General features: G+C 42.1%; 2 protein-coding genes across 4 annotated transcripts in view; both read left to right on the top strand.

The window, feature by feature from the left end:
- The window catches only part of adam12b (ADAM metallopeptidase domain 12b), a 63,299-nt gene extending 50,828 nt beyond the window's left edge, over positions 1–12,471 (top strand). Inside the window, exons 14-23 of one of the 2 annotated variants that reach the window (XM_061790736.1) lie at positions 91–286; positions 370–478; positions 1,009–1,207; positions 1,877–1,954; positions 3,279–3,387; positions 3,607–3,787; positions 5,291–5,399; positions 6,797–7,057; positions 10,764–10,939; positions 11,471–12,471. In XM_061790736.1, coding sequence (XP_061646720.1) covers positions 91–286; positions 370–478; positions 1,009–1,207; positions 1,877–1,954; positions 3,279–3,387; positions 3,607–3,787; positions 5,291–5,399; positions 6,797–7,057; positions 10,764–10,939; positions 11,471–11,522 — 1,470 coding nt within the window. In that variant the 3' untranslated portion in view covers positions 11,523–12,471. The remainder of the gene's footprint in view (positions 1–90; positions 287–369; positions 479–1,008; positions 1,208–1,876; positions 1,955–3,278; positions 3,388–3,606; positions 3,788–5,290; positions 5,400–6,796; positions 7,058–10,763; positions 10,940–11,470) is intronic. The other variant, XM_061790737.1, reaches the window with a different exon arrangement.
- A 1,473-nt stretch (positions 12,472–13,944) lies between these two features.
- Positions 13,945–22,927, top strand: dhx32b (DEAH (Asp-Glu-Ala-His) box polypeptide 32b). Of its 2 annotated transcripts, none has more exons than XM_061790739.1 (11): positions 13,945–14,414; positions 14,925–15,118; positions 15,845–16,226; positions 16,403–16,639; positions 17,128–17,221; positions 17,656–17,868; positions 18,739–18,930; positions 19,023–19,163; positions 19,837–20,027; positions 21,124–21,314; positions 22,117–22,927. In XM_061790739.1, exons 1-11 carry the CDS (start codon positions 14,166–14,168, stop codon positions 22,277–22,279), a joined length of 2,247 nt encoding a protein of 748 aa, XP_061646723.1. In that variant the 5' UTR covers positions 13,945–14,165; the 3' UTR covers positions 22,280–22,927. The 2 variants fall into 2 exon arrangements, with proteins under 2 accessions (XP_061646723.1, XP_061646724.1); XM_061790740.1 differs by having other exon boundaries at positions 13,946–14,414; positions 17,656–17,805.
- The last annotated feature ends 37 nt before the right edge of the window (positions 22,928–22,964 follow it).

The raw sequence follows: 22,964 nt of genomic DNA, 5'->3' as shown, positions 1-22,964 counted from the left end.
TCATAGTATGCCATATATGTGAAAGACTGAACAACGAATTGCAGCCCTCCTAAGTCTCATGTCCAAAGCGCTCATGTTTCATTTTTCCAGCTCAAACCAGCAGGCACCATGTGTCGCGAGTCCGGCAACTCCTGCGACCTGCCAGAGTTCTGCACTGGCGCCGACCCTCACTGCCCGGCCAACGTTTATCTCCATGACGGCCACGCCTGTCACGTCGTGGAGGGCTACTGCTACAACGGCATCTGTCAGACGCACGAGCAGCAGTGCATCACCCTGTGGGGTCCAGGTCGGTTTATTTTTTTGTACTTCGGACTTTGAACACTGCTCTTCATGTCGGTTATTTTTGAACCCGTGCCGTCTTGTGTGCAGGAGCCAAGCCAGCCCCGGGGATCTGCTTTGAGCGAGTCAACTCCGCGGGGGATCCTTACGGGAACTGTGGGAAGGATTCCAAAGGCTCCTTTGCCAAATGCGATGCAAGGTGGGGGCTCTGCAGCTGCACAGGTGGGGTTAGATCAGGGCTGGACAAACGATCTTTGTGCTCAAGGGCCGCATTGATTTTGAAAACAGACAAGTGGGGGTCAGGGTTGTGTGGTGATGTTGCTGGCAAAAGTGGAGGACCCCAGCACAGGGAAGCAGGGAGGCAAGGCAGTAGTTTTCCAGAAACAATAAGCAAGCAAGACACATGAAAAAAATCTAAATACTGAATTAACGCAGCTCCCAGGGAACTAAGTACAGTGGACCGCCGCTAGCGAATATCCAAGGATAATTGATGTCCATTATAATTGCATTGGAATATAAGTGTGTGTGTGTGTGTGTGTATTTGGGGATTTTTTTTAAGCCCACGTGGGTATCAACCACCAATGAGTGTTTTGGAGGTTGGTACCCCCAATGTAAAAAAGCACAGCATCTCAGCAGTTTTTCAGCAGTTTGTGATGGACAGGATGTATTTCCCTACATCCACATCTAAATAGTAGTTTTGTTTTTGTCTTATGTGTTTGCCATATACAGGGATGCAAAGTGTGGTAAAATCCAGTGCCAGGGCGGCGCCAACCGGCCAGTGATTGGCACCAACGCCGTTTCCATCGAAACCAACATCCCACTCCAGGAGGGGGGCCGCATCCTATGTCGAGGAACGCATGTTTACCTGGGAGACGACATGCCAGATCCCGGTCTTGTTCTGGCTGGCACCAAATGTGGAGACGGGAGGGTGAGTTAGCATGAAATGCAAAAAAAGTATTCCAAATGATTTTGATTCTAAAGATTGTACAGTGAACCCCTGATTATACATTCCAGACCCACCCGCAATAGTTGAAACCCCCCCCCCCCCCCCACAGACTTTAAACACATTTAAAGTAATTAAAACCTACTAAACCTATTGAAACACTTTTTAAAGTGTTAAAGCACCTGTTCTCACTCTCCATTGTCAAGAAATAGGAGCCGTATCGTATAACATCACTTTGAGGAAATGAAGACCCACTCGCACAGAGGCGAAGCGTGCTTGCTTCAAGTTGTTTATTTGTCACTCACAGTTAAAGTTTAAACCAAAACTGACGCATTAAACAAAATAGAATTACACTTTGTGAATGTATTCACTAAAATGTTCAACCAAACCATGTAATTTCGTCTAATGCATGTCCACTAGCTTAATGCTAACATATGATGTGAAATGCCATTGACGGGCTAACGGAAATGAGTATCGATGTTACGGTACTTATAAAACTTCAAACAGCTGCTACTTTAAGACTCACAAGGAGCAGCAACACATACAAACGGCATACAACAATACTCCCGGGCATATGCGCTCTCTGTGAAAAATAACCGCAATTTAACGGGGGTTCAACCAAAATGCTTCAATCTGTGTTCCCCCTCTTGACAGGTGTGTCTGAATCGCCAATGCCAGAACGTCAGCGTCTTCGGCGTGCACGAGTGCTCGGGAAAGTGCAACGGACGTGGGGTGAGTGCAAACTAGCGGGAAACTCAATATTTGGGGCCGCAGCCTGTCTTACAGTCTGACTGACTCTTGAGCAAATTGTCAGTTTAATCAGTTTGCGGTTACTGGGCAAATTAAAAGCATGTTGAGCCAACTTTATACCCTCCTTTTTTTCCGTCTTTTTCCTGTTTGAATGGGTTCAGGGAATTAAATCATGATAGTTTGTCAAAGCAAAAACATTTTTAAAACCGTTTTATAAAACCAGTTTCTTAACATGATATTTAATTGTTTTTATGTATTACAGTGCTATTTTTCTTTATTAAAAAAATAATATAAATGTTTTTGTAAGCCAAGGTGCCACTGTATATTTGAGCAGATTTTGACTTAATGCTCACGTGTCACATTCTTGTTAGCATTCGCTCGACAACTGTAGGAGGAGCCATGCTTAGATTGGCGCTGGTCATCAAGACATAAAGCTGCCGCTCATCAAACCTCCCTCGTTGTGCATTTTAACCTCGCTAACCCGGAGCAACATCCAGCATCCATCCAGTGTGCAGCTGCACAACTCCCCCTCAGTCCCTCAGTTACCTCCCTGCTCCTCCTTCCAACATCACGATGACAGCTCACTCGGGAATCCTCTTGGATCGGTGGGAAGTCCCCTCTCGGTTACAAGGGCTGGACTCCCTTTTGCACATGTTTTTTCTATTATTTGACTTACAGCCACATTTGTTCACTCCAAGCTATGTTTTTTTCAATTGTACATTTTTGTGAATGACACATAATTAACTGTCATACCACTTTTTGGCACCCTGATTTTGGCAACTGCATGGAACCATAAAGGGGAAAATTGCAGTGTTAATGTTAGCATGGATTGAATGTAGCCTCGCTTCACTAATCCCTCAAACATGGCCATTCATACTTGCATACAATTGTGCGTGGTTGTGATAGTGAGAGAGAACGCATTTCCGGCTTCAACAAAATAGCAGCGCTAGGAAAACTAAGCTAGCATTAGCACTGTAAACAAGCTGCTGTTAGCCACAGCTGCTTCATTGGTAGCATGAACTATTTGTAATGGAGTGTCAATATAACGCTAATTGTTATCAGGTTGGTGTTTTATTTTATAATCAATTAAAAATCAAAAAGAGGTGATAAACTTATCTGTCAAGCAGAAGTGGGGGGGGGATGCAAACCCTTTATTTGTTTTTAATAAGTTTAAATGTGTTTAAAGCATGTGGGAGGGGTCAAAGTATAAAAGCAAATAATGTCTCTTTATATCACAGATTTTCCCCATCCCCCACAATAAACGGGGGTTCACATGTGTAACACATTGTTATGTCCACCGTTGCAGGTGTGCAACAACAAGAAGAACTGCCACTGCGAAGCACACTGGGCGCCCCCATTCTGCGAAGGGGCCGGCTTCGGCGGAAGCATCGACAGCGGGCCGACAAGATTGGCAGGTAGCTTGATGCAATGATTCCATTTCTAGGCCGCAGCTGTTATGTTTTACATCTTTTTCCTCGCTGTTCCGCTATGATTTTCCTGGAATAACACAACTCCCAATTGCCCTCGGCTGTGAATTACACCGCGCAGTCTTTCCAAAGAATATGACTCACAGTGAAAAAAACGACCCGCTTTTAACACTCTGCGCATGTCTTCTCTTCGTTGTGTGGCCGTAGACGTGTGTGCATTAATGTGTGTGTTGTCGTATGTGGCGTCAGCCGACGGCGTGCTGCTCATCGTGGCCGTCCTGGTGACCATGAGTGGCCTGCTGCTGGCCAGCGGCCTCGTCTTCCTCAAGAGGAAGACGCTGCTGCGACTGCTCTTCACCCACAGGAAGAGCACCTTGGAGAAGCTCAGGTGAGCCCATAAAAACAAAACAGGAGAGAAGGTTGTCTGTCTCCACTGTGCTTTCTTGGTTTTGGCAGTTTTGCAGCATTTTTAAGAATATTTAAATCTAATCATTGCGATTGGCTGGCAACCAGTTCAGGGTGTACCCCGCCTCCTGCCCATTGATAGCTGGGATAGGTTCCAGTACTCCCGCGAGCCTTGTGAGGATAAGTGGCTCAGAAAATGGATGGATGGATAAATCTAATAATGAATACATAAATGTAAATATGTCTTTTGTTAAATTATATAGTAATATATATACAGTCAAACACAGAAGAAAAATTGTCAGACCACTTTTTTCTTCAATTTCATTTCATTTTAATGTCTGGTACCATTAAAGGTATATTACCTGAAGAATACAATGAACACGACAAAATATAGCTGATTCCATAATGCTTTATTTCCTATTTGACATGCTTAAGCTTTATTATATTCCAAGTGATGTTGGTTACTATCGAGAAAAACATGTAAAATGGATATCATCTCTTAAATTCTACCTTTGTTGTCATTATTATATTTGTCCAAACAAATGTATATTTAGTTGTACCAGGCACTAAAAATGAACAAAACACTGAAGAAACAAGGGTGGTCTAATATATTTTCCTTTGACTGTATATAACTTACAGTATTATGTTACATCTATAAAAATACACAGACATTCACCTAATGTATTTTATTATATTACATATGTTGTTAGCCAAATAGCATAGGTGTGCAAGTCATTTTTAACTTACTCAATAAAAAATACCAACATACTTGCTTAAAGGTTTTTCTTGTTTTCTGAAAACATTCAAATGTGACTATACTATTAAGCTAACAATGTAGTAATGTGCACATAAAACAGAAGATGTTATATATATATATTTATATTTATATACAATTTTACAAATGCACCACTAGACTTCATAATATTTTAGTTTTTGTTTAATTAATACTTAACGATAATTACATAAACATTTCTTAAGTAAATATATTCTATATATTTTTTGTTACATATAATTTAATAAATAATTTCAATATTGATAATACCTAGATCAGACGAAAGGGTTTTATACAAATTTTACAGAATTTAATGTTTTACGCATAACATTCAAATAAAAATACATGTTTAACAACAATAATAAAAATACACAGTTGTTAGTGCCCGTGCTAATTTGAAAAACATTTGAATGAATTACATTTCATAAATAAAATATAATGACACTGAAGTTATTATTAATAATTGATTTACTTTGTCTTATTAAAGTTACTTGTAGTAGCTTATCTGCACGAGTTAGTTTCTTTCAAGACTGAAATAATTCCATTTCACAATTGTTAAGGGAGTCCTGAAGCTAAAAAAAAAAAAAAGAAAGAAAATTCTAACCTACTGTTGCTTTAATCATAAAAATGCTGTATTTCCCACAATAGAGTTGCATTCATAACATAGTATAAAGTATGTTGATCATATTTCATGACCTTTTGCTGCACTTACAGATCCATCGAGGCCAAGAGACCCACCAGCCCAGCCAGGACCCAGTCCATGTGCAGACCACTACCACAACGTAAACCTCCTCCTAAACCCTGTGGAGCCAGCATTTACAAGGTGAGTCTTTCTCATCCGATCCATTTCGGATCGTGCGCTTTGTTGACACGCTGACGTGGAAGCGTTTCATTGATTCAGCCTCCCTTAAAAAGAAATAATAATGAAGTTGACAGAGACACATTCCATTAAGATGAGCTCCTAAAAGCTTCTTTAATTGTGAGCCACCAGAGGTGATGGATGTTGGCAGCAGACAATGAAAACACGTTTTGATAACGACACGCAGAATTTGTTATGGACGGCTCTGGGATGTGTTAGCTGATGTGTGTGTGTGTTCATTGGTGTGTTCTGGAACCGAGCTGCAACTTTTTCGAAAGTCACCTTGAATGTTGTAAACTTTTATGACATGCACTAGTTCACATAAGTGGAGTTGTGTGTACCCAACTTCATGATGTCATCTTAGATCATTTGACTTTTGAAGACAAGCTGGAACTTTTTTTTTTTTTTTTAAATAAATACATCCAATTGCAGTCCAGTTCTTTCATCTCCAAGTTGCCGTGGTGATGTACTGTAAATTTTACACGAAAGCCCAAATGAGGATCTGACATTTTTAGCATCAGTATCAAAGTACCACAACACACACACACACGTTTTGACTGTGGCACACATAAACAAACAACTATTCGCACTCACATTCGCACCTAGGGGCAATTTAGAGACTTCAATGAACCTACCATGCATGTTTTTGGGATGTGGGAGGAACCCGGAGTGCCCACGCAGGCACGGGAAGAACATGCAAACTCCACACAGGCGGGGCCGGGGATTGAACCCCAGTCCACAGAACTATAAGGCAGACGCTCTAACCAGGCGCCCACCGTGCCGCCTATGAGAATGGAATGATAGGAATTTCAATATGAGTGAATGGCACCCAGACTGTTAACCTGAAGGGAGGGGAAAACATAGGAGCTATCGTAGGAGAAACTGTCGAGTTTAGATTTTAGTGTGCATTTGGTGCCAATGAGAACTTCTGTTTTATCACTGTTCAGTTTAAGAGAGTTTGCGGTGAGTTTGATTCGGACAAGCATGTGATGAGGGAGGAGAGTGGAAATAAGTTGTTTGGTTTGCACGAAAGGGAGAGCCGGGTGTCATCTGCAAAGCAATGGAGATGAATATTTAATTTAGGAAACATGAGGCAGAGGGGGTGGCGGTGTTTATGATGCAGAGCCGGAGCCCCGGGACGGAGCCCTGCGGCACACCTATTGTAACTGGTGAGGGGTCAGATGTGAAGAACTTCAGATGCCCACATTCTGGGCTCTGCTTCCACATGTAGAAGTAAGCAGCAATTAATAGTTGATGCTTTAGATTTAAAGCAGTTTCCATCCCATGCACAGCAAAAAAGGATCTTTAGTTTCAAAATATGATTGTCAATCACAAAACTGATGTTACGTTTCTCTGCCTAGCCGTCCCTCCTGAGTGCCGAGCCCCTGCTCCCGGCGCACAAGTTCCACTCGCACAGCCTGCGCCGCCTGCCGCTCTACCAGCCGCTGCACATCAGCCAGCCCATGCCCGTGTCGCTCAGCGTAGGCCAGCCCACCCTGCCTCCTCTGCCCGCCCGACACAGGCTGCCTCCGGCCCAGCGCCATGACAGCACTCCGTCGCCGCCCGGCGTGCCGCCTTTCCTCAGTCTGCCCCGCCAGCCCGGGTCCTACCGACTGGGCCAGGTATGTTGACAAGAACGTCATCCCCATCTGCCGTATTGCATTGCTTGTATCCCTCCTATATTTGTATTTTTTTTTTTTTTTTACCAATCATTTTTTTAATGCTTTTTATCGTATAGTTACTCACTGTAATACCCTCGCATGTGGGAAAGAAGAGGCACAGGCGCTGTTTGAATGCAGGGAGAACAGTAAAACACGGTGATCACAGTGATGGCCACAGCTCACGCCCAGGCACTCACACGCAGACTTGCAGATGTCACATACCACCCCACCAGGCCCCGCCTCTTAAAGGCTTATGCATACACAGACATAATAATACGTATGGTATTTTCTATCCATTTTCCTGACTTTTTATATCCAAATGAATGTACAAATACTTTTACAATGTGTTTTAAGTGTGTTTAACAAGTTTAGATGTGTTTAAAGTGTGGAAGTGATACAACATTATTTATTTTTTGAATTATATGGTCTATCGCTATATCATGGAATTGTATTTATTGTGAGTGACTCTGGGACGTAATTCCGCTCCAGAAACACGTGTTCACTGTATGCCGAAAACTTTGTGCATATTTTATACAGTATGAGTGATGATTTACTGGAAGGCAACATTCAAATCATGTCTTCGGAAGAGCCTAAAAATGTGACTGTTCCAAATTAGACTTTTTATTTCCAATTGTTTAGGCCATAGTTGCCAATTCGGCAGAGGATCCCTCGAGAAAAATGCTGTTATTTGTGTCCGGGTTGCATTTTAGCTGCATGGGGGGAAAAACAGGAAGAGCTCTTTTGATGCTGCATTTGGGGACGTGTGAAATGTGAGGATGATTCAAAACAGACCACAGAGACATAAAAGATTCACTCCGACCTTTTATTAATTCTCATTTTTCTGTTTTAAATCAGTACACCACAACAAAGTCAATATGCATGGACGTGACCAAACACAATTTTTCATAACACAGTATGTCCTGATATGGAAACACTGAGGGAGGAAAAGCGAGTGCCCGTAAAGACAGTTAAAAGCACAAAAACCCGTGGAGGCAGCAGTTCAAACTCTACGCTGTGTGTATTTGGCACAAAGGTACATTACACAACACTATTTTCCAGTCCCCTTTAAGTTCTCCTTTGAATGTGACTCAACTCCTCCGTTGCCAATTCTAGATGGAGACCAAGGAAATCAATCAAATTAAAGAATGCAGGAACCCAGAAAGTGCGCATTGCTGCTCTGCATTCTGCGTGCTTGCCCAACAACCCCTCGACCCCTTCCTCCCCCTCCTCACCAGGTTTGCCGAATCAGCCATATTGGAAGCAGCAGAGAGATTAAATCACCGCCGTCTGCTTCAGTCGTTGTCCCAAAGTGTAATTCACTTAGTGTGTCAAGTTTAGGACTTTTGTATCGCGAGCACAGTGATGATGTGAAACCTATGCTCTCGAGCGTTTGATGATGATTTCCCAAGACGCACCGCAGCGAGGCGAGCCGACTAAATGCGCATTTAAGCCATCTGAAAGGCGGCTGTCTGCCCCCTAAGAAAGAATGCCGTGTCAAAACAAGGCGCAGGTCGCAGATTGGTCGGATTCTAATCAAGCAGAGAGACGACGTGTCACACATTCGATAAGAAATTCAATAAAAAGGGCAGCGAGGGCGAACCCGAGCGGCAACCCTCAAAGGAAAATGTGTTTAGCCGCTTATTGTGAGATGTGACGCCGCCGCTGTCACTGCTAATATTTTGGATTCGGAAAGGCTTCTTTAAAGGCCAATCACGTCTTTGTGCAGAACAGCACGTTCTGTTGGTGTAACAGCAACGTATTGCATCCACACCGGAAAAAAGAAGAACATTTTCTAGACTAGGCTTTTAGCCTCAAAAAAAAAATTTTTTTTAAATAACAATAGCACTGTAATATTGTACTTCATGAAAACATACAGTGATGACATAATGAAATAGAATATAAAAATAATTAAACAGTATTTGCCACATTTTTTTTGCTTCAATTCAGTGGACATTGTGCTGCTCCCTATGGTGTGTGCGTCTTGGCCACCTGGGGGCAGTATAATACAGACAGTCACACGAAGAACAGTTACACAACTGACTCACTAAGCTGCAATAATATTCATTTTTCACAAAGGAAAAAGAATGTTTTTTAGCATTACGATATACTGACTTTACGAGGGATGTCAATTAATCGTGGTAAAATATGATGCAGTCCCTCTGATGTTTTCTTTTCGCTTTCAATTTTCCACATTCAAGGCAACTTTTAAAGCCTCATCGTTGATGTTGTTGTTGGATGGCGCTCTGCTCTCCAGGGAGCCGTGTAGTCAACGTGGCCGCTCTTGCTTCGGGCTGCTAAATCACATCGGGATGAGGTTTCTTCAATCGCTTTTCTTTGTAGTGATCGGTATTCTTTGTGACAGCAGTGCGCCGCAGACCACACATTTTTTTGCGACAGTGTGGGCGAGCGAGTGTTTGTTGTAAAGCAGGTGAGCTGCCGCCGCCGCCGCCGCCGCCGCTCGCTCTCGGGCTCTTCATCAGCCACGCTGGTGAGTGAAGAGCAGCCCTCTGGGAAGTGTCACCTCTTTGCCAACATTAGCTCATTGTGTCCGAAAGGCTGCACCATTTGTCACTTTTACAACAGAGCTCATACGTCTTGATCATGTCGCCCGCGCCGCGCCACGCCACCATCCTTCACGCTGAATTAAGACCACCACCACTCCAACCTGCCAGGGGCTTTGTGGGTGTTCATTTGCATATCGATCTTCTACTCGTACACAATTTCAAATCAAATGAAATATCCATTAGTTTTATATATATATATATATATATATATATATATATTATTTTCCCTTTTTTTTTAACCTGTTCTCCATTATTCACTGAAAATCTCTTCTATTCACTGTTTTAGTGCCATTTGGTGCCATTTTGGTGCTGAGGTGAGGTGAGGAGACAAAAGTTGTCCTTTGTCATCACCTTTTGGCATCTTAAGGCAATTGCAGTAAAGTATAAACCTTTTGTGGGGTTATCAATTACTGGCAGATATACACTATTAGTAGCGGGGCTTCACTGAAATGAAAAAAACAATGAAGGGCTGTTTATTACGGGGGATATATCTGCATCGGCATGTATCTGGGCGTGAGCGGTGGTACACAGCAGCATGCTCATTGTGTTTTGGTTTTAGTTTTCCAGAAATCATAATGTAAAAATCCATTTAAAAAAAATAAAAATAAAAAATTATCGCTTAACCCTTGCATTTCCAGAGTTACTTCAAAAATAGAAAATTGATTTTGTCCAATTACTCCCAAATTTCTACCACGTATTTTAGACACTCAATTGCGAGGAATTTGCCTTTTCATTACCGTGTGAGGGTGGAGCGTGGCAGCAAAATCTGATAACTCCCAATAATAGACAAAACTTTCAAATATCAGTTTCCCTGAGCAACACAAATTTTGGTAGGCATGTTTATCATGAGTCGACCCACAAAAAAGTCTTATGCCCGAATAGAAGCAGGAAATCAGCCATTTTGATTCAAGGCGGCCATTCCAGGGTCATTTCCATGCTTCCTCGAGAGTGTATTTTACTGCTACCAAATTTGAACCTCATATCCTAGACTTCATTAAAAATAATTTGAGTTTTCATCATTGTGTGCGGCCAGATTCTGGCACGGACTCGCCAACTCAACTCCGCAAGGTCACATCTTAACCAAACTTCTTGGTCACCCGCAGGACTTCGACAAGCCGAGTCCCCCCCAGAAGCCGCTTCCCGCCGACCCGCTGGGCCGAAAAGCCCGCCTGGGTCACGGGGCCTCCGTGTCGGGCCTTCACGTCCCCGGGAGAGGACCGCTGCCCATCCCGATCCCCACTGTGCCCAAGCCGCCGCCCGCCATCCCGTTCCCCGTCAGGTCGGTCCGGACCTCATCACTCAATTTTGATTTGACGCCATCATTCATTATGTCGGTGGTTCTTGAATTTTCACTCAAAGTGCCTCTTCAAAAAATTCATATTTAACACGGCAAGTCAATATAGGAAAATGAAAAGCTGTACTTAAATAGTGATTCAATGAAAAGTTTTTGCGCATAAATGATATGAAAATTGTACCTACATAAATGTTTGATATCAAACCATTAGACAAGAGGCGGCGCTCCCCCCGCCTCTTGTTTTGAACATTTATAGTGGTCATGATAAGTCTACACACCCCTGTTCAAATGCCAGGTTAAAAAAAGTGTTTTTAATGTGGCCTATAACCTGCACAACGCAATTGGGAAAATATTTTTGAGTTTTATCTTTTTTTACTAATATTATCTATATTTTACATCTTTATTATTTCTCATATATATATATATTGTTATATTGTGTAAATGATCTTATTATTTTCTTTATTTTTTCCATTATTTCCTAACTAATGAAGACTTGATTTGTGTTGTCGGTTTCAGACCCGCACCAGTGTTGCCCTACAGACCACCAAAGACCCCCAAAGACTGCTGAGCACATCTCCCAGACCGAGGGAGTCTCTTTCGCTCTCTCTCTCTCTCTCTCTCTCTCTCTCTCTCTCTCTCGCTTTCTTTTATTTGCACTAATTCATCACTAAGGCTCAGCTGGACTGGTCGTTAGGCCCTAGACTGGACACCAAGTACGTAAAAAGAGCGGCGGAACGTTTGCTTGTGACACTTTTTTGGACATTTGAAAGCAAAACACAAAAAAAACCAAAAAAAAATTAACACTGGCGTCACGTCGGTGGTGCTTTCTAACTTAAAGGTGCTCTATCTTGTCCTCGCTCAGGTACCAATGGACTATTTATTATTTTATTTGTGCACGCTCTTCCGAAACCAGGAAGGTTGGACGTTTATGGAGAAGGTGTTTTATACATTTAGGAAGCAAAATGTATGTGTTTTATAACATCAAGATGCAAGGACAAAAGGGAACCAAGTGAGTTTGTCCTCCTTAATTGAACAAAATCTGTTTGTTCTGTGTAAATTCAGCAAAAAACAACAACGTGGACATTCATGGACTAGTTGGTTTTAAAAAAAAAAATGAAGATATTGGATAATCTTCATGTTGAATTTCTTCTTAGTCACAAACTTATCAATACATAATGACACCAATTATTTTGGAGTTTACAGCCACGCGTGATGATGTCATCAGCACATTTTTCTGTCCAGCGAACTGTTGGTTTCGTGTCTGGAGCATTGCGCTTTGGATTTTTGTACAATGTCGTTCTGAGTTATTGCGAACATGTCGCTCTTGTGCTTTACCACAATGTGTTTTCTCCTTAGCCTCCCTTTTGCTTATTCCATCAGCGTGTTCAGTGACACGTGCGAGTAGGCAAGGTCACAGTGCGGAATACTTGTGCAACTTTTGTCTTGATGCCGTTTGTACATTCTAAATGTATTGTTTTCTTTGCATAAAGGCAACAAAAGCCATGTAAGCACCACTGGTTAAGTGTTTAGCTTGTGTTTTTCTAGTAGGGGGGAAAAAGAACTCTGAGCTAGGTTTGTTTTTTTAATGCGTGGTATTTATTTGCCATGTGGCAACTCAGCCATCTTTGGTCAGTTCAAATGGGTGCTACATGCCTCGCTATAAGGCAAAGAGAAGCACGTGACTACGTCCAGCCAATCAGCAAGGACAAGTTATACATGATCATCACCTCTCCTTTGTGATTGACTTGAAGTCACATGGTGCAAATGCCATTTCTATACTGACTATGGTGTGCGTGTGCAAGTTCTATAGAAAGCCTTTGTAGTCTGAGGAACATTAGCATTCTATCCCACACTGCCACCTTCTGCAAAAAGTGAGTTATTACAAATCTCATCACATTTAAAAAATAGCCATCATTAATGTTTGAATGCGTGATCATGAGGAGTATATGAAATGACATGACAAATGACAGAAATCTCACATAATGACATTTCTATTTGGTTAAATGACACATGTACACAACAATTACATCTATAAAAGTATCCCCCCCCCCCCCAAAAAAAAAACTAGCAATTGCAAGTTGCATGTCCTTTTAATTTCTATTATCATTGAAGTGATTGTTTTATTACCAACATAACCATATATTGTAATACTATTGTATAAACACACTCAAAACATTGTAGAATAAACAGAAAATCATGCTATGATATATAACAAGTTTTTGTAAAAGATACTGTTTATGTAAGGACAACATACAGTGCATTTCTATATCAACCAGTGGTGGGTGCTTGTGCTCGGCCTGGCCTTCTCTGCTGGTTTAAACACGATTAGAAACACTAGCTTACATTCTCAAATTTGCACAATGAAATTACGTATTTACAACAATCAAGTCTCTTCATTTCATAGTGTTTTTGGTTTTTGGTTTTTTTTCAGTCCATTCAGGTTTCAGCCTCTGTGTCGCCATGTCTTCAAGTCTTTGAGAAGCAGTCGTGCTGACCTCTTAAACGATGGAAGCAACGGGACTGTTTCTTTAACCAATCAAATTTCAACTTCGTCATCGAGTGCCAGCGACGTCAACATTTTTTGCAGGGGCACCTCCAGAAATTGGCCGAAGGGGCATTCGTCCATGAGTGGTGGGGGTGGCCACAACTACTCGTCGCCGGCGCTTGAATATTGTATACTATTGATGGTTTATAGAATTATGTGATAGTGGTGGTATTAAATGTTGGAGTAAGTCTGATAAGTCCCCACTGAAGGCCCAGCTACCAAATTCAAGGCCCACCACAATATCAACGACTACTGTACAATTATACAAAATGTAGATAGTCCCTCTTCGTTCCTATATTACAAGGGCAACCTCTTTATACGTTGACTTACATCGACAAACATACATGAGAATAATAACAACTGGAAGAAAAACGTATAATGTAATGGCACGAGTGTGTGCTTGTCTCTCCGTGTCGACACAATTAACACAACAGAATGTGAAGGCTTGGGTCTGTGAAGTCACACCAATTAACAGTTGATACAGAATTTTGTTTTGTAAATATCCACCACCCCCACCCTCTGAGTCTCATTGTGTTGTTACACTAGCGTGTGTGTCATTTGTTGATGACGACACTTGTATGGGATTAGTGGCCGCATGACAACACTGGGCCAGTCGCCCGGTTAGTCTTTCTTTCCATAGCTGTACAGTTTTCCACTGGTGCGTCGATGAGATCCGAAGCGGTCGGTCCGATGGCGCTGGACACTTTGAGCGTACAGGACTCCTTGGAAGAATATGACGGCGTTTTGGAGCTGAACCAGTTCGACGGACTGCCGTACTCGTCCAGATTTTACACGCTGCTGAAGGAAAGGAAAAATCTTCCCATCTGGAACATCAAGAGTGACTTCATGGACGCGTTGGTCAAAGAACAAGTCGTCATTGTCGCAGCTGCTACTGCAACTGGAAGGAGTTCTCAAGTGAGTACTTAGCAGATTGCTGAGGTCAACACTACCACTTCGACAGTGAACCCCCCGATTAATCGTTTGTGTCCCGCTATATCGCAAATTTCAAAGTGATATATCACGTCCGAATTTAGAGTTCCACACCTTCAGTGTCGTAGCTTACCACGTGCTACAACTCTCATGCTCCATGATTCTAATTACAGTATCATTTATGCTCATTTGCATTAGCTCGTCTAAGGCGTTTTGGATTATATGTTAGCATTAATCTAGCAGGCTTTCGTTAGCAAAACTTGGAACTTCTCTTGTGTTTTAGCAGCTAGTTTTACAGTAAACTTCAACTGGGAGTGACAAATAAGACATCTTGAGAGAGTAAAACCAGGCACTAGGGAATACGTATTCCAAATAAAAATAAAACAAGATTTTCATATAGTCTCTCCACATCACAGATTGTGGTGGATCTGGAGCGTAACCTCCATGATAAACGCCGGTTTAAAGTATTGTGGCGTTATCTGCGCTGTCTTCCAGATTCCCGAGTGGTGTACCGAATTCTGCCTGTCGCTCCAGTTCCGGCACGGCACGGTGGCGTGCAGTCAGACGCAAGCGCAGCAGGCAGTGGACTTGGCCTTGAGGGTGGCCGACGAGATGGACGTCAACATTGGTCACGAGGTCGGCTACAGCATCCCCCTGCAGACGTGCTGCGCCGACGACACCGTCCTCAGGTGGGCGCGAATAAAGACCGCCATCGCGGGGGGAACAGAAACATTAGGCGAGACCACACTGAACCAATCACCTCATGAGATCTTACTTGTGCCTTCAAGCCATCCTGTAGGGGCACAGTGGAGGAGTGGGTCCAAGGTGGGGCATTTGTTATTTGCACTAGAATATTCCGACACTGGTCGTGGGTTATCAAATCTAGTCTGCAAATCTAGTCGTCCACAGTTCCATCTAACCAGAGAAATGTTGGCGGAAAACAGGCTTCAGGCGCCAGTTTTCAGGAACCCGGCAGCCCGCTTGTGGTCTCGTCTCTAAGGATTTTGCTTGGGGATCAGATGGTTGTAGGGTTGAGACCATCTGCAGAGTAAAACCAGACGACCCAGGACAGACTGAAATATGGACAATGGGAACTGGCAGCTTTGCTTCCAGGCATGGCCATGGTGCACTTGAGCAAGGCGCAAAACAGACATGTCTCTTCCCTAGATTCAAATCTTTAGCCAGCAGCAGGTTTTTGAATGCTGTCAGACCCTTTACTGGAACACTAGGATTAGGATTTCCTCATTTAGGGTGACTTTATACCTTGCTCAAGGAAACCTGAACATAGCTCAGGAACTCGACAGGTCTCTTCCCTAGATTCGAATCTTTAGCCAGCAGCAGGTTTTGAACCTACTACCGTCTAATTCTCAGGCCAAGACCAATAACTGACTCTTCTGCTGGTTCAATCATGGTAGGTACTGTACAGATGACACCCTCCTGAGAGAGATGATGTCAGACCCTCTGCTGGAGCGCTACGCTGTGGTGGTGGTGGACCAGGTGCACCAGAGGACTGTGGCCACTGACATTCTCCAGGGCCTGCTGAAAAACATAACCCTGCAGAGGCCGGACCTCCGCGTGGTCCTCCTCACCGCGACGAGGCTCAGTCCCAAACATCTGTCTCTCTTCTCCGGAACCACGGGGCCACCACCCGTGATCCACCTGGACAGTCAGACCGCAGGGGAGGTGGTCTACAGCGATACAGGCGAAAGCTACTTCTGCTCAGCGCTGCGTCTGGTCCTGGAAATCCACCGCTCTGAGGAGGATGGAGACGTGGTCGTATTTCTGGTCACCAGTCAGGTAAAATCATGCCATCAATTCTCATCACTCTAGAAAAGTGACTCTAAAAGTGTTTTTTTTTTATTTATTTTTTTTTATGGTCTTACTGGGAGAGCTAATAATTTTTGGAGCTGGCCCATGGTGTAAAAAGTTTCAGAACCACTGCTCTTGAACAAATCTAATTTCCTCGCTACCAGGAGATAGAACTGGCTCTTGACATCCTGCATCATGAAAGCCTCAGCTTCCCCCCTAACCTGGGACGATTCCTGCCCATCGCCGTGCACCCTGACCAGTCTGGATCCCTCACCACCCTGGGCGAGAATGACCCAAGTCGGACACGAAGGGTTTTTCTCACCGCCAGCCCAAATGAGGACTTCTTTTGGGCTGTCAACTCAGTTAACTTTGTCATCGATGTGGGCTTGGAGAAAAGAAACGTAAGTTGGGAGCAAATTTTCTAGAGGCGCAAACAATCTTCATCCAAATTATCCACCCACTCAAATTAAGTGGAACACAGAAGTGATCCGAGTGTGCAGTATGGTCAACCACAGCATTTTGGGGCATGAATGCTGTAGAGTTTTGGACCTGGAATCAATATAAAGCTCTGGAATGTCCCATCGCCAATGCAATGAATTTTGGGAATTGAGTTTTAAAGTTGTGTAAGTGAAAGCTGAGTTTAAAACACCTGCAAGTTAATTCCACAAGCAAACTAAATGGATTGAACATTTTGTTTTTCGGTTTTGCGTGTACTGGGCGCATCGTCTTGATCCTTGGCTTTAGTTTGCATTTTAATTGGGGCACAAGTCACGTCTTTAGCCTTTTTCACACTAGTTATCTAAGCCATTTTTTTTAAATTACTGTATGGGGAAGCCTGGGAGCCAACAAAAAAATCTTCCTTACTATGCCTCAAAGTGTAACGTTGCAGGTTTACAACCCGAGGATCCGAACAAACACAGTCACAATTCAGCCGATCAGCGCCAGTCAAGCGAGGAGCCGCAAACAGCTTGTTGGTCCAACAGGTGAGAAGTCGACAAAGTTACGGTATTTCCTCACATAGTGGCCCCCACTTTAACAGACAAAAGAAATGGCTCCTCTGAATAGATTTTTTCCCCTTCAGGAAAAATAAGGTTAGTATTGCTGACTATCTCAGATTATACGCCGTTATTGTTCACACGCATTAAAAACTGCTGAGCCCATTTGAACTGTTTGCTAACCAAAACAGCAGTACTGACGCATGCAAACAGTTTTTCAGATTAATTAAAGTGTGTTCATGAGATGGGTATTAGTGCAACCTACTGTATCAATAAAGTTGTTTACTATTATCAAAAGATGCATTCTCACAACGACCTCCCCTGTGATGGTGTCACACCCCAGGCCACTATATGAGTAAATACAGTAGTTAAGAAGCTGCAAACATGTCTGAATGTAGGTTTGTTGTTTTTTTTCCTTGTAGGGAAGTGTTTCTGCATTTATCCCGAGGACAGACAGCTTCCGGACGACATTCGCCCGCACATCGTGGAGTCCGACGTGACCTCCACGGTGCTCTTTTTGAAAAGGATGGAGATCGCCGGCTTGGGCCAATGTGATTTCATCGACAAGCCAGGCAAGATGACACAAAGGAGGACAGAAAAGTTCCCTGTACATTCCAACCCATTAGGTGCATCAGGTGACTTGACAGCCTTCTCCCTGGCAGCTGCCTGCTAGTGTTGGCCAGCTTTTGTGTCATAGATTTATTAAGCAGCGACCCCCAAACACACACACACCCTCACAACAACAACACTGAGCCTCCCATTAGCTGATCACTGCATGCTAGCGCACATGAGAGCATCCAAGGTAAAACTGTCTCGTGGCAAACATGTTTACAATACGAACGGATTAGAAAAGCTCTTTTTTTTTTTTTTTTTAATCATAGCAAATGAAATGTTGAGTCGTGATGTGTGCCAGATGTAGTCCAGGATTATAAAATCTAAATCTGCAGCTGCCTTTTTTTGTGTCTCCACCAGTAAAGAATTGCCACAGTGGGTCACCACTGAGGATTACAGTGTGAACATCCTAAAAAAGCAGGATAATCACAGGCAATTGTTGTGTACTTTTATGGGGAAAAAAACAACCACTTGGGGAGTTTACATGGCAAGAAAACAGTACAGAACTGCTATCTGATACGCATATTTTTACTTCTGTTAAACTGAACTGCAAAGGCAAATCATTTGTGATTATTCTAGATGATGTGATATATAAAAATTCTGGTGCCAATTGCATCTGCTATTCTTGACAACCTGCCCCACACAACAGACAAAAGACAGCGAGTCAGCATGAAAAGCAAACAAAAACGCTCCTCCAAAAAAACGTATTTATTTTAACTTAATTATTTCCCCCCCCCCCCCTCAAATGATGAAGTCATAAGTAAGCGAGCACTTTCCCACACAGCAGAGAAAGGACAGGCAGACTCTGCAGGAAAATCTAACTTTCAATTACATTTGATGGACGGACGGAAGGATATATGGACGAATACATCCATAAGCTCTCTTTGTCCCAGATCCTGAGGGTCTGATGCAGGCCTTGGAGGAACTGGACTACCTGGCCGCCCTGGATGACGACGGCAACCTGTCTGAGATCGGCATCATCATGTCGGAGTTCCCTGTGCAGCCTCAGCTGGCCAAAGCACTGCTGGCCTCCTGCGAGTTCGACTGCGTCAGCGAGCTGCTCGTCATCGCCGCCATGCTCACAGGTGAAATAGTTGCTTTATCAGCATATCTTTCTAAATAACAATGCTTTTTAAAAATAAAAATAAAAATAAAAAATAATTCCTCCCACTTACAGCTCCAACATGCTTCAAGCTTCCTGCGGATGACTTAAAGGCGGACGTGTCTCGACGTCACGCTAAGTTCCACCACCCCGAAGGAGATCACTTTACCCTCATCAACATTTTCACGGCGTTCAAACGTTGTCGACAGGACCCGCGTGAGTTCAGTAGACTCGCTCAATCGATTGTGTATTACAGCATAATAACTGACATAATCAACCCGTTCTTTTCCACTACTGTCACATTTCTTCACACTGCTGTAGTAGGCATTGGTGGCTGGCCAACAGAGGGCGCTAGGGCGCTGCCCTACCACTCACTAAAAGGACATTAAATACAAATTCTATTAAAAAGAATTATTTTGAAATATGTTTATGTATTTTAAGATGAGCAGGAACACTATTAACAATGGTTAAAGTTGTTTTGCTTCTGTGTTGTCTGATTTGTGATGAGTTTCCACCCTACGGTTCAACCTTGAGTTCATGAAAAAGTGCCACAGATTCATGTCGTTTCAATTCATTTCTATGGGAAATTGGATTTATTAGATGGGAAAACTGAGTTATCACAGAACGAATTAAACTTGGAAGTCAAGGTACTGCTGTACGCCGATAACGATTTGATACATTGACCAAAAAGTAAAAAATAAGACCGTCATTGGCCGGCTATTGAGAACAAATGCGATAGAAAATGGATGGATAGATACTATTTAGAAATTGTGTACTGTAACTGGAAAGATGCTTATCCCAGTTGAAGCGGGATCGACAGGAGAGAGAGCCAATCAGCAAGGGTTATACTGTGAATGGCTTACGGAATGGTTTTCTTTCTTGCGGTCAGGTTACGACGTGGACAAGTGGTGTAGCGACTTCCACCTGGACCGTGGGGCTTTAATGGCGGCAGACATCCTTCACGTCGACATGGCCGACACGCTGGCGAGGATCGAGCTGCCCGTGTCGGCGCCCGCCTTCAGCTCACGGGCTAACAGCGTCAACGTCAGGAGAGCTCTGCTGGCCGGCTTCTTCATGCAGGTTAGATAGACGACGAAAGAAAATGGATCAAATAATCTTGCAGTTGTCTCAAGGTGAAGCAGCATGTGGTTATTCTTCAACTGTATGTTGTATGTGGTGTTGCTTGAGGAAGCAGCAGTCAATTGGTGTTTGTAATCAAATTTAAATATAAACAAAAGTAAAACCATATTTGATTACAACCAAACTTTAATTTAAAAAAGAAAAGTTAAATTAAAAAACAAAATAATAGTAACAAACATTTAAATTACATGAAAAGAAACATTTTATTAAAATGAAATTACAACAAAAAATGGAAAACCAAATCAAAATCACAACAAATAAGAGCTTACTCTTACATGGAAAAATATTAATGAAATGATAAAAAAAAGTAGATGAAAACAATGTAAATGAGAACAAATTACAATAACAAAATGAAACAAAAAAGTTAATTAAACCAAAAATATACAGAAAAACAATAAAATAAAAATTTTAAATCCATAAAAATGGGAAAATAACCATTCAATAAGAAATATAATTCCCAAAAACTAATTAAAAAAACAAAAAAATAAATAAAAACCAAATTAAACAAAACAAAGTAACACCAAAATTACAACAAAAACAAACAGATAAAATTACCTGAAATATACAATTAAAATTATAACAAGTCAACAAAAAAATTAAACCTAAAATGTAAATTAAAATTTCAACATCAAAAAATCTACAGGAACACAATCAATGAATAAAATTAAAACCAAAACATTACAAAAACCAAATGTTGATATAAACAAATTACAGTCAATTAAACCTCATGTGGTGTTAATGTTATTGTTACTCAGCCAGTATTCATGGGTCATTTAAAAATCTGTACTATCATAATGAATTACATTATATGACATCAAAATTGATTTCAATTTTGTATCCATTTTGGTCCTGCTTTGAATCTCTGCTCGGGACTTCCTGTTTGGACTTTGCATGTTCTCACTGCGCTTGCGCAGATTTTCTTTGAGGACTTCCAGCTTCCCCCACGTTGCAAAAACAATCTCGTCAGGTTGATTGTACACTATAAATTCTCCATAGGTGTGAATGTATTAATTAATGAATCAAATTTTCCCACCAGGTGGCGCGTGATGTGGACGGCTCGGGCAACTTCTTGATTCTGACCAACAAGCATGTGGCGCAGATCCACCGGCCATCGGGTTACTGCGCCAAGAGTCCGACGGCGGAGTCCGTGGAGTGGCTGCTGTTCCACGAGCACTCCTTCTCACTGGACAACTGTCTCCGCATAGTCACACCAATCGCACCAGAAGAGTGAGTGATTGAGCCGGTTCTCCCTGTCCTTTCGCTGCAGTGTGTGGCAGCAGAACCTGTTTTTAAATGAATTTATTTGTGGGCGCAAAAAAGAGAAACTTCTTTTTTTTTTTACATTTAATACAGATGAGTGAGATTTTTACTAAGAATGTGGGGTCAAATTCCATCCCAATCCAATTATTTATTTGTGAAAGCACTTTAAAAGCAAGCACCTTGCACCAAAGGGCCGTGATATCAAAAGCAAAGTTCATATAAAAACACAAAGGTAGGTAAATAAATAAAATGAAAAGACACTAATGTCAGTCATAAAAAGGAGCCATAAAATCAATAGGAATAAAAACATATTTTTTAAAGAATGCATTAAGTCAACATGTCAATGGGTTTCAATAGCCAAGGAGAAGAGATGCGTATCAAGATAAGATTTAAGAATGTCTTGTTTGCATGTCTGATGTGCTAATGCAGCACATCTGCCTAGTAACAAGTGTGTCGTAACCATGGGGGAAAAAAATCTATTGTTCTTTGTGTTGTGGCAGATGTTACATTTTTTAAGTTATCACAAAGACTAATTTGTCCTATTTTGGGGGGCTTACAAGTAATCAGACTATGTGGTTTTTCTTTGGCTGTATGACAATGACAAGTATGGCTTTCGTCACTATGACGACTGGGTGTAGCGCTATTGAAGAGGCAAGCAAGTGGCTTGGATTTGCGGGAGCAGAGCCTATACAGGGAGGAGACTAATTTAGAGTTAAAGTGAATGGTAATAACTCGTAAAACTACAAATGTCTATCCTCTGTCTTTTTAGGTTCATTCAGATGGTGCCACAGTATTTCTTCTCCAATCTGCCCCAGAGTGAGAGCAAAGTTCTCCTGCAGAATATTCTGGACAGTTCAGCATCTCGCTGCGGTGACAAGAAAGCAACCAACTCCCAGCAAGCGACCACACATGACCGCTGCCTTGTTCAGTGACTGGTGGTCTTTTTTTGAGTGATTTTAAAACTCCCATGTGTTCTTGTACATGAAAACAAAAACAAAAAATAGCTGTCCTGTCACTATAGTGTCATTCTAAATATTAGATTACTTTTACAGTTGCAAACTAATATAAAGACTGAAATGTACATGTTATTGATGGATTTAAATAAAACAGGAAGCCACAATGTCCTTGATGGTCACTAGTAGCAGTACAACCCCAATTCCAATGAAGTTTATCAGTTTGAACATTAAATATCTTGTCTTTGTAGTGTATTCAATTAAATATAGGTTGAACACGATTTGCAAATCATTGTATTCTGTTTTTATTTGTGTTTAACACAACGTCCCAACTTCATTAGATATGGGGTCGTAGACAGTTCAAACATGTTTATTTCCATAGCACAGCAAACATGCCCAATATCAACACATTTGTACACAGTTGCAGTGTTTTGGTTTTGAGAAAGCAACATGAAAAAAATGTACTCAGCAACAAAGTTTGGCTATCAAAAATAAGCAAAGTCATTATTGATTGAGCACTGAAGGCCTCAATAGCCCCTTTTACACTGCTTGTTCCGTATAAAACGGCACCAATTAAGTGATATTCCACCTTTGGGAGTTAGCACCGTGTTGTGTCGAATGTCATTTTCCCTAAAAAGTACTGTTTACATCACACTGATGTCAT

Source organism: Phyllopteryx taeniolatus, chromosome 11 (assembly GCF_024500385.1).
Source record: "Phyllopteryx taeniolatus isolate TA_2022b chromosome 11, UOR_Ptae_1.2, whole genome shotgun sequence".
Classification (NCBI taxonomy): Eukaryota; Metazoa; Chordata; class Actinopteri; order Syngnathiformes; family Syngnathidae; genus Phyllopteryx; species Phyllopteryx taeniolatus.
The sequence above is the reverse complement of the archived record's forward strand: the minus strand, read 5'-3'. Positions and strand labels throughout refer to the sequence as shown.

What these genes read in the sequence shown, in the direction of transcription:
- dhx32b (XM_061790739.1), top strand. Translation starts at nt 14,166, where the DNA reads ATGAGATCCGAAGCGGTCGGTCCGATGGCGCTGGACACTTTGAGCGTA. An exon ending in CAACTGGAAGGAGTTCTCAA is followed by an intron (nt 14,415 to 14,924) that starts GTGAGTACTTAG and finishes GCTGTCTTCCAG; the next exon opens with ATTCCCGAGTGGTGTACCGA. An exon ending in GCCGACGACACCGTCCTCAG is followed by an intron (nt 15,119 to 15,844) that starts GTGGGCGCGAAT and finishes CAATCATGGTAG; the next exon opens with GTACTGTACAGATGACACCC.